General features: G+C 49.2%; 1 protein-coding gene across 1 annotated transcript in view; it reads right to left on the bottom strand.

The window, feature by feature from the left end:
- FCGBP (Fc fragment of IgG binding protein) overlaps nt 1-11,585 on the bottom strand; it is a 46,732-nt gene that overhangs the window by 22,605 nt on the left and 12,542 nt on the right. The window contains 6 exon segments of the mRNA XM_005868840.1: nt 765-903; nt 2,299-2,498; nt 2,631-3,219; nt 5,431-6,023; nt 8,220-8,787; nt 11,261-11,582. Coding sequence (XP_005868902.1) covers nt 765-903; nt 2,299-2,498; nt 2,631-3,219; nt 5,431-6,023; nt 8,220-8,787; nt 11,261-11,582 — 2,411 coding nt within the window.

Genomic DNA, 11,585 nt, shown 5'->3' with positions numbered 1-11,585 from the left:
GGTACAATGAAGTAGTTATGCAAATACTACTACTAATAAAACCTTGAGAGTATTTGCTTAGGAAGTTTTCAATATTCAGTATTTTTGGAAGTGTCAATGAAGTACTGATGGGGTGGTCATAATCATCTGGCCACTCGGTGTATTTTTAAGTCTTTTATTTTTTAATTTCTCACCCAAGGATGTTTTTTAAATTCATTTTAGATAGAGGAGAGAGAGAGAGAGAGAGGAGAGAGAGAGAGAGAGAGAGAGAGGAGAGAGAGAGCAAGCGAGAGAGAAGAGAAAGAGAAAGAAAGAAAGAAAGAAAAAAAGAAAGAAAGAAAGAAAGATCAAAGTGTGAGAGAAACACTAATCAGTTGCCAAAAGTGTGAGAGAAACACCAATCAGTTGCCTCCTGTAAGTGCCCTGACTGGCAATGGAACCCACAACCTTTTTGGTGTATGGGACTATGTTCAACCAACTGGCCAAGCACCATCTGGCCCTTTAGAGAAAATGTTTGCCTGTCTCTCCCTTATGCTGAGGGTCTCTGACATCTGCCCAGCTCTGAGGGCTCCCACAGCCTGGACTCCACCATTAGGGTCCCTGCCTCCCAGCCTGGGGGGCCTCTGCCCATGGCCCTGGGAATCCCAGCCCAGGGGTCCCAGGTCTGAGACCTCAATCCTTAGTCCTCTGTGCCTGCCACCATAACAATCCAGGTCACCCACCCTCAGCTCCAGAGTCGCTGTGCTCTGTTCCAAGTCACAACGGCCCCAGCCCTAGCCCATCACCTTTGACACAGCTCAGGATGCCTGCCACGGACTGGCACACGTGCCCCGCTTCACAGCTGTAGTTCTGGCACACCAGGCCTTTCCCAGCATGGCACACACACTGCTGCCGGCAGCTGTCGATGAGTACCGTCTGCTCTGGCTGTGGGGACAGCGGGCACAGTCATCAGTGCGGGATCTGTGCCCTCTGACTCCAGCATCTGGTGATCTGGGCACAGCGGGATCCAGAGGACAGGAAAGGGACATCTTTCATCAGGGTGGCCCCTTGTGTGTGAAACTAAGGCACCACATGGCCTTGGGGTTCAATTCATTCATTCACTCACTTTCATTCATTTACTCATTTGTTTATTACAAAATAGCCACTAAATATCTGCTGCCTCGGATAAATGGTGTATCAGAGTGAAGAGGAGCAGAGGCTCTGGAGCAGACCGCCTGGGTCTGAAGCCTGTTTTTGCTCTGCTCCAATCATATCATTCTGTGCAAGTTACTCAACTTCTTTATGCCCCAGTTTCCACATCTGTAAGTTGCAGATAATAGTTACACCTACCTATGAAAGTATAACTGAGTTAGCAATACATATAAAGCACAGATGAAATGAGAAGGATTTTCTTGAAATCATACAGATTGGAGAGAAAGTGGGTAGAGATGAAACAAGATTGGGAAAATGTTGATTTTTTTTCAAAGCTGAGTGATGGGTATGTGAAGATTTATTACAGTTCTCTTTTGCATATTTGAAAATTTTCATAATGAAAAATTTATATAGTATAGTATAGTATAGTATAGTATAGTATAGTAAATACACATACAGCACTTAACACAGTAACCGGTACATAGTAAGCACCATCTGCCGATGTGCTATTATTAGAATTCATATGAGGAGAACTTCAGGGAGGGCCTTGTCCTCATGGTGCTCACAATTCTTTGAGGGAGACAGACTTTACCAGCGGTTCTCAACCTGTGGGTCGCGATCCCTTTGGCGGTCGAACGACCCTTTCACAGGGGTCGCCTAAGACCATCCTGCCCATCAGATATTTACATTTCAATTCATAACAGTAGCAACATTACAGTTATGAAGTAGCAACGAAAATAATTTTATGGTTGGGTCATAACATGAGGAACTGTATTTAAAGGGCCAGAAGGTTGAGAACCACTGCTTTAGACAAACACATTCAAGTCAAAAGAACAGGAGTAGCTGTGAGAGTGGGAGAGGGCAGCAGAGGGAGTTAGCCACTGGTGTAACAGAGACAAAATCTAGACCCGGATACAAAGCCAAAACTTGACCTGGGAAGCCAGGTCGTATTTACAAAAGTCTTTCCCACCCCCATGGGGACATTGATCAAAGGAAGCAAAAGTGAGAACTGGGAGGAGCCAGGTAGGAGGGGACACACGGGATCACAGTGGGGCCATGGGTTGTGGAAGAGGGATGGGTGGGAGGGACAGGAAGGATGCCAAGTGGACAGGCTGAGAGGTTGATAGGCAGTGGGAAGGGCAGGTCCAAGATGAGGCCCCAGATCTACTCAGGATGACCAGTTCCTACCTCATAGTAGACACCATTGTGGTAGCAGCCACATTTCTGGATGGGCACGCAGGCTTGGCCGTCACTGAGGAAGCCGGGGTCACACTGGCAGCCCTCCGCACAGTTATCCGGGCACTGAGGGGCGGCACTGAGTGCAGAGCAGCTCAGGGAGCAGGTGTCTGCGCAGAGCTCATAGTGGCTGTTGGAGGGGCACTTCATCGCTGTAAAGAGTGGGTGTGGTTCAGAGCCCCTGGGAAGGAGGGTGCAGGGCCCAAGGTCTTCTCCTTTTGTGCCTCAACCCCCACCCCCCCTGCCCTGTCCTTTGGTCTCTGCCTTCTCTGCCCCTTACTCACGACAGAAAGATTCATTCCTCCAGGGTTTGACATGGCCTCCAAGCGCCTGGCAGGCACTCACATAGGCATGAATGTTACTGCAGAGAATGTTCTGGCTTCCGTCACCCACGCAGAGGTCAAAGACACAGTCAAACAAGGGACCCTGGGGATCAAGCAGCTTGTGGCAGGCGGCCAGCGGCCCAGTGGGGCTGGTGAGGAGCCCACAGAACTGCTCCTGCTGGTATTTACTCTGCAGCTCAGGTCCACACTCTGGAGGGTTGCAGTCTTCGCCGGGCTTGCAGGTGGGTGGCCGCACGCAGGGAGAGCCGGGCACGGCCTCCTCCCAGGAGTTGCCAAACTCATTGGGGCTGCCTGCCTGCGAGCCATCAGGCTTCTGGAAGTCATCCTTGGGGTCACCGTTGTAGTTCCCGCACAAGCCACATAACTGCTGGTAGTAGTTGCCTGGAACCGTGACCCGCACATTGTACATGAGGTCGTAGGCCACACGCAGGCCAAAGTCAGTCTGGATCACAATGTCTGAGCCGTGCTGGGAGGCACGGACCCGGCCCTGGGCCAGCACCACAGGTAGCTTCATGTCCACACCATTCACCTGGGAGGTAGGAGATGCCATACTCTGAGAGGGCAGACCCTAGCCAAGCCCCTGCCTGACACTGAAGATGTGTATGACCTTAGTTTCCATATTTGTAAACTGGTTATAATAGGGTCTTAGAGTGGGCTGAATGGTGGTCCCCAAAAGCTATGTCCACCCAGGACGTTAGAAGATGACCTCATTCTAAATAAGGGTCTTTGTGAATGTAATTAGGATAATGATCTTGAGATGGGATCATCCTGGATTAGGGTGAGCCCTCTGTCCAATGGCAAATGGCCTTATAAGAGCCAGAAGAAAAGACACAGAAATACCCAGAGAAGGCCAGCGAAGATGAATACAAGGATTGGAGTGGGGGAGATGCGGTTACAAGCCAAGGAACTCCCGGAATCTCCAAGAGCTGGAAGGGACAAGGCGGGATTCTCCCCTAGAGCCTTTGAAGGGGGTGCAGCCCTATGATTTTGGACTTCTGACATTCACAACTGTGAGAAAATAAATTTCTGTTGTTTTAAGCCACAAGAAACTAATCCAGGTCTCAATGGAATAAAACCTTACCAGTCATTGTTTAGTCACCACTTACTGCGGTGCCTGACTCCAGAGACACCTGCCTGGGTTCAAACCAGCTCTGCCCCTTACAGTCTTCCTGTGACCTTGGGCAGGAGGGTCACCTCTCTGTTTCTGCTTCCTCACCTACTGAGTGGGAATGAGGTACTTACCCCATGGTGCTGTTGTCAGGACTTGATATATTAATATTTGCAAAGTGCTAAGAAGCGTATCTGACACAGAATGGGTGTTGGGTGTTCTGGGAACACTTGCTATTATTAATAGCTGTGACTGGGAGTTTTTATTTTGAAGAGTAAATGGGTGCTAAGGGTTTTTGCCTTAATCATCAGTGAGTGGAAAGTCAGGTTAAATTTCTAGGGAAATGACTTCAAGTCCATGAACCAAAAATCATTTGTTTCAGTGTAAGGCTGCTGGACACCAACAAAGCCTTGTAAATCCACCTCTGATTAACGTGCTTGCTTGGCCTTTTAAAACGCAGACACAGTGAACATTAGGTTGTTTTGAAAGTGTGAGGAATCAGAAGAGAAGGTAGGAGAAAGACATGCTCCTGACTGAGTCTCCTAAATAGAGTCAGCCATACTTCCCAAGCAGGAATGGGCAGTGGTTAAGGACAAGTGACTTACCCCCCCCCATGCCTCAGTTTCCTCATCTGTATAGTGGGAATATTAATAGTTCCCACTTCATGGCAAAGCTGGGGGATTCAATGAGGTAAAAATAACAACACCAACTCCTCATACATTTTGAGCCAGGAATATGCCAGGTGATATTCTAGGAGCTTGCTTATATCAGGGACTATATATAAACATCAAATCCATGAGCACATGAAATAGTCAGCTATTCATCAGCATCCTCATCGTCAATATTGCTACTAGTACAACAGCCGTGTGCCTGAATTGGAGTGGGATCTCTGAGGAAAACCCTCTAGTGTAAGTGAAATGCCAGTTCCCATTTGAGACCAAATGCTTCTCGACCAGAAAAGCATCAAAGCACCCAGGGCCCAGCATGCTGTCTCCTGGCACACCATCTTGGGTTCAAGTCCTGCTTTTGCTGGGGGCCTTTGGGCCAGTGATGAGACTTCCCCTCGAAAAAATAAAGCAAATCATGGCACTCTAGCTACTGCTGGGAGGACCAAATGACACCGTAGGTATGAAGAGCTTAGCCGCCAAGGTCTGGAGTCAGCTGTATAAAACCATAATTCTGTTATTGTTGTGGTTGTGGCTATTAAGGAGTGATGGCGTTATCCACAGATCATCCTCTGTCCTTGACCCCTTTCCCATCCTTGAACTTTACCAACCTCTGATTGCATCATGTTCTGCCACTGGCTGGGAGACTAGGGAAGTGGCTGGGGCAAGGACCAGGATGAAGGGGAAGATGGAGGGGAAGGAAAGACGGTGTGGGAGAGACATTCAGAGGGAATAGTCAAAGGGCAGAGAGAGGGCAGACTGAGCCACATGAAAACAGGTCTCATGTCCCTTGGCTCCCCACTCTGGGCTCTGATTGGCAAGCCCTCGCCTTGGGAGCCCCACGCCTCCCACATCCACTCTGAGGCCTATGTCTCCTGACCTTGGGCTGAGTGCTGCCTGGGTCCCACCCACAGATCACCTTCTCTCCCGGACCCCCACCCCCTTCAGGTTCCATCCCTGCTCTCACCTTGATCTTCCACTGATTCTGTTCCAGCCGCAGGGTGAAGTTAGCCACCTGGACAGTGACCACCCGGGTCACACTGACTTTCCTATTGTTCCACTCCACATTCTCCTGCAGGACAGCAAACTGGTCCAGGCCAGGCCGGGTCCCACAGGTCTGAGCCAGCACGTACACACAGGTGCCCATGAAATCAAACCGGCGGCCATCGAAGGTGGTGTAATGAGGGTCTCCTGATGCCTGGCAGGTGGCAGAGCCCACAGCCACGCAGCCCAGGATGCCACCAGATGGCTGGCAGGCCTCATGCGGGCCGCAGGTGGAGGGCTTACAGGATACCAGGCCGCCCTCCTGGCAGTGGCAAAGGGAATCGCAGCCCGGTCCAGGATAGAAGGTCTGGCCCGGAGGATGATAGATGCCCTGGTACAAGCAGCCGCAGGAGGACAGGGGCACGCAGGACTCACCATTGAGCGCAAAGCCCTCATCGCACACGCAGCCCTCATGGCAGTCAGAGCCACAGCCCCCGGGCACTGGGAGGTCTCCACAGGACAGTGGGCAGCCACGGGAACACAACTCGTAGTGACTGTGGGGCGGGCAGCTCAGTGCTGCAAGGAAAGTGACTGTCAGAATTGAGAATCCCTGACTCCGGGGACACAGTTGACCTCCTGACACACATGCATTTGCACACACTACTCACACACACACACACACACACACACACACACATTCACACAAAAGTGGTCCAGCTGCAAAGACTCCCTCTGTTGAGTGGGGCCTGGGGAAACAGATTATATCACAGTTAATCCAATACTGATAATTAGGATTTTTTTTCTTATTTAACTGTGGTTCGGGTCATCTGTAATGTTTTCAGTGACCTTATTCAAATTGGTAACAAGTGCACATGTGGTACGTATTTTAAACATATGTATGCATGTATATATATATATAGTGTGTGTGTGTGTGTGTGTGTGTGTGTGTGTGTGATCTATGCAGTGTATTTGTGAATGCAGTGCTCTTAGCTTTTTTATTCTATAGTAGGAGTAGTAATTCTATAGATTAAAATATTTGGCCATGTTGTAAAGAAAAAATCCTGTTTCTCTCTCCAAACCCTACTCACTCCTAAAAGAAAACCCACCACCAACAACAACAATGAGAAACTAAAACTGAACCCAATGAGAGTCCTCTATCTGTGCAGCTCAGTACAATAGCCACTGTGGCCATTTAATTGTAATGCAATTAAAATGGAATAAAATTGAAGATTTAGTTTCTTGGTCACAATAGCCCCATTTCAAGTGCTCAATAGCCACATGTGATAGTGGCAACCATATGAGACAACTCCCATATAGAACATTTCCATTATCACTGAAGTTCTATTGAATAGCACTGTTCTAGATCTAATATCCAGTTTACAAGAAAATCCAGCTACACCAGTGGTTCCCAACCTTTTTTTTGGCCATGCCCCACCTACGCATCTCTAAAATCCTGATACACCGCCCCCCCACCCCCCACCCCCGTGACACATTATTCTTATTATTCAAAAAGTGAACTCCTAGCCCTAGCTGGTTTGGCTCAGTGGATAGAGTATCAGCCTGTGGACTGAAAGGTCCCGGGTTCAATTCCAGTCAAGGGCACATGCCTGGGTTGTGGGCTCGATCCCCAGTAGGGGGCATGCAGGAAGCAGCCAGTCAATGATTCTCTCTCATCATTGATGTTTCCATCTCTCTCTCCCTCTCCCTTCCTCTATGAAATCAATAAAAATATATTTTTAAAAAAGTGGGCTTAGTCTGAATTCAGATTCAAATAAACTGAAAAAAACACATTTTTCTTAGAGAACTGGGGAAACTGAAACCCAGGTTGGGTTTTGGATGATGTCAAGGAACTGGTGAACTGGTTTTTAGTTTCAACAGTATTTAACCTATTGTAACATAGTTATATACACTGAAGTCTCTTTTTTGATCACTGCATCAGGAAGCTTTTGCTGGGTAACAAACATCCCCAAAGCTTAGTGAATTAAAACAACAGGTACTTATTATTTCTCATTATTCTGTGGAATGGAAACTACAGATGTAAACTTGCACTTATATTAAGTTCAGAAACTTTAGATGTCAGAATAGTGGTTACCTCTTGGGTTATAGGGCCAGGAAGAGGGCATGAGGGGCTTCTGAGGCAGTGGAGGGGCCTTGTATGCTCTTTTTTATGATTCTTGGGACAGGTTATGCAAATTTGTTTTCTTGCTGAAAAGTGGTTAAGCTTCTACTTATGTATATTTAAACATGTGTTTTATATTTCAACAATAAATTTTAAAATGTAAAAATCAGGTGAAGGGATGCATGGCTTTGTGAACTTCTCTTATAGGCAAGCAAAACTGTGTGAAGACCATTCCTGCAGCCACAGCGGATGCAAGGGTCTCAAATTGACTACCCAAGGGGCCATCAGATGTTGTACATGAGTGAAGTAGACCAGATGGGGACCAAGAAGAACTAAAGAGGGAACCGGGCTCCTTCTAAAGGCAGTACCACTGCTCATCTCTGAATGACAACTGCCATATGGCAACCAGACCCAGGGCCACCAGATGTATCCAGTCATCTTACAAATATTTACTGCATCTGTGATTTTCTAGCTGTCACGATCCTGGGCATGTAACTGATCCTTTCTGAGCCTCAGGTTCTTCATCTGTTAAATGGGCAAAACCACAGTTCCTACCTCATACGGCTGTTATAAGAATTAAATGAATTAATGATAGTTATATGTTAATGAATACACACAAGACTGAGACCCCAGTTTTCACTACTCGTACTCACGGCAAAGTTTCTCACTCCTCCAGGGGTGCACAGTGGCCCCAGTGGCCTGGCATGCAGCAGCATAGGCAGCTAATGTGTCACACAGTGGCCCAGACTGGCCTGGGAGCAGGCAGAGGTCGTAGACACAGTCGCGCACAGCGCCCTGTGGGTCCAGCTTGCGGTGGCACTCCCGGAAGGGCCCTTTAGGGTCAGCAAGGATCCCACACTCCTTCTTGCTCTGCAGCTGCTGGGCCACCAGGGAATCCAGCTTGGGACAGTCACCTGGCTTGGTTGCTTCACAACCGGGCCTTGTCTCCTCCTGCCAGCTCTTCCCAAAGTCCAGTGCATTGTCAGCTTGGCCCCCACCCCGCAGAGCTAGATCGTCATCTGGGTTCCCATTGAAGTTCCCGCAGAGCCCACACAGGGCCCCGGCATAGCTTCCAGGCACCTTGGCAGTCACACGGGCATTCCAGTCATAGGTGACAGTCAGGCCAAAGTCTGTGCGAATGACTACATCTTGGCCCTGGCGGAACACCTGGACCTGCCCATCGGCTGCCTGGAAGGGCAGGTACTGAAGGATGCCATCCACCTGGGTAGAGATGCAGGAGAGCCAAGGGGTCGGGGTGTATTCATGGCTCTGTAGCCCAACCCTCATTCAATCAGCTCCAGCTAGTCTCAGCTTCTTGCTATTCCCTTGAGCACATTACGCTTGGTCCCACCTCAGAGCCTTTGCACTTGCCGTTCCCTCTGCCTAGCACACCATTCACCTCTCTTCATACTTCAATCATCAACTTAAATCCAAATCCCTAACTCATGGCCTTCAAAGCCTTCAGACTCTGTCTCCCCATGACCTCCCTGACCTCACTTCTTCACACCCTCCTCCTCACTCATTCTGCTCCAGCGACACTGGCTTTCTTGATATTCCTCTAACTCTCCCAGTTTAGTCTAACCTTAGGGCCTTTTCACTTTGCCAAGAACATCAGCTAGTACTTTTGTCCTGGCTGCTTTCCCTTCATCCTTCAGTACTTGGCTTAAATCCAAGTCCCTACTGTAGAAGGTCCTGCTTAACCTTGGCTCTCTCCACCTTTGTGCCTGCATCACCTACCACCTCACTCGCTTAGCCTCCTCGATGTCTCCCTGAACATATCAAGTACATTCCCACCTCAGGGCCTTTGCACGTGCTTTGCCCTCTTCCTAGAATACCACCCATCACTCTTCACTTGGCCACCTCTACTTCACCTTTTAGGTGTCAGCTTTGCTCCAAACCCCTTACAATGGCCTAAAAAGCCCTAGATGATCTGAGCCCCACTACTCTTCAACTTAATTATCCCATTTCCCACCCCTGAAACTCCAGTCATACAGGCATTTTGATATTCTCCTGAACTCACCCAGCTCAGCCCAGCCTCAGGGCCTTTGCACTTGCTGTACCCTTCACTGCCACATTTCTACCCTCTTCCTCATCCCTATTCTTTGCCTGGCCTCTTTCACCTCTCAGCTTAAAATAGAACCCTTCTACCCACCAGGCCCTGATTGTCCCCACTTTTCTGATCTCATCTCCTAGCAGCCTCTGTATTCCATCTTCCTAATCTCACTCTCTCAGGGGCAACCTCATTGGCCCCATGCTGTTCTACACTCTTCAAGCTCAGTCCAGCCTCAGCCTTTGCACCTATTGTTCCCCCTGCCTAGGAATAACTACTTTTCACCTGGTTGTCTCTTCCTCATCTTTTAGTTTTTAACTTAAATCAAATGCCTCTATCACAGCAATCCCCTCCATTATCCCCTACCTCATTCTTCCCTCTCTCCCTCTATTCTAGCCCCACTGGCCTCCATGATGTTCCTCTACATCTCATGTTTGTTCCTCTACCTCTCATGTTTGTTCCTCTCTCGAAGTCTTTGCACTTGCTGTTCTTTCTAGCAGGAACACCTGTCCATCCACTTATCTCCCTGCCTGTTCCATCTCTTTCTTCGGGAGAGGCAATAGAAGGTAGTGTTTGAGAGTATGGACTCTGGAGAAGCTTGGCTTCAAATCCTGGCTCTGCCACTCATTGACTGTGTACCCTTGAGTAAGTAGTCACTTAACCTCTCTATGCCTCAGTTTCCTCATCTAACAAGATCAGCTATTTCACAAGGTTGCTGTAGAAATTCATTGAGTTACTGTAGGTCAAGCATTTAACACATAGGAGTAAGAATATATGTTGGCTATTATTATCCAAGCCTCCACTTAAATGTCTTTTCAGAGAGGTGAGAACATAAATACTGGCATTTATGTCCTCTGCTTATCAAGGGGCTTCTCCATGTCAAACACTAGGCTTTATGGGCAGAATTTCCTTTACTCCAACAGCGCTGGATTTACAGGATTAAGAGTTAAGGCCTGTAAAGTGTTTGGCACAGTGCCTGGCACATGGAAAATTCCCTTGGTTTTCCATTTCCCATTCATCTTCCTCCTGAAAGCCTGAGCTGCTGCCCCAACCTTCTCGATAATAATTATCAACTTATTGTTGTGAATTTTACAACAACCCCACCTCCCGATTTTTATCTTTTTTTAAAAGAGTAAAGCAGTGGCTCTTGACGTCTGCTGGGTGGTGGGCCCCCTGAGAGCCCTCTGCCCAGAGCACGCTGCTCTCTGCGCTCTCCCCTCTCACCCCCACCTCCCAACGCACACACCTCTAGTTCCCGACCTTTTACAGGTCGCCTTACCCTCTGAAAATCAACCCTAAAATGCACAAATCTATAACTTTGGAGGGTTCACATCGACACAATATTAAGTTAACATTTACTGAACATCCGCTGGGCCTCAAGGGTCTTTTAAACACCCTACTAATATTAACCGGGCAAATTCTCACCACCACCTTGTGAAGCGGTTTCTACCCAGGCACCTTCTCATTTGACAGAGGACAAAACTAAGGCCGGGGAGCCACAGCCACACAGTCAAGGAGAGGCAGCAGCGCCTGCTTGGGGCCCTGGCTTCCTCACTGACCACAGGCCTTCTAACAGCCCCACCCACTCTTGGGAGAAATGCCTGCCCCTCCTCCTCCGCTGGACCCAGGTTGCTTGGCGCTCACCAGCACTTGCCCGGGATGCTCCCGGCGCACCGCCACCTTCACGCCGCGGGCCTCCAGGCGCACGGCACGCGTGTAGCTCACGGTCTGGCTCCCCCGATGCTCATTTTCCACCAGCACCCGAAAGGCGGGCAGGGCCGCGTTCTGGCCGCACGAGCCGGCCAGCAGGTAGGTGCAGGTGCCCATGAAGTCGAAGCGCCGGCCATCGAAGCTCACGTAGTGCGGGTCCCCCGACGCCTGGCAACTCCCGAAGCGGTCGGGATAGCAGCCCAGGAGGCCGTTCTGGACGCGGCAGCGCTCGCCGGCTGGACAGCCCTGCGTGTCGCTG

The sequence above is a fragment of the Myotis brandtii genome, unplaced genomic scaffold (genome assembly GCF_000412655.1).
Source record: "Myotis brandtii unplaced genomic scaffold, ASM41265v1 scaffold277, whole genome shotgun sequence".
NCBI lineage: Eukaryota > Metazoa > Chordata > Mammalia > Chiroptera > Vespertilionidae > Myotis > Myotis brandtii.
The sequence above is the reverse complement of the archived record's forward strand: the minus strand, read 5'-3'. Positions and strand labels throughout refer to the sequence as shown.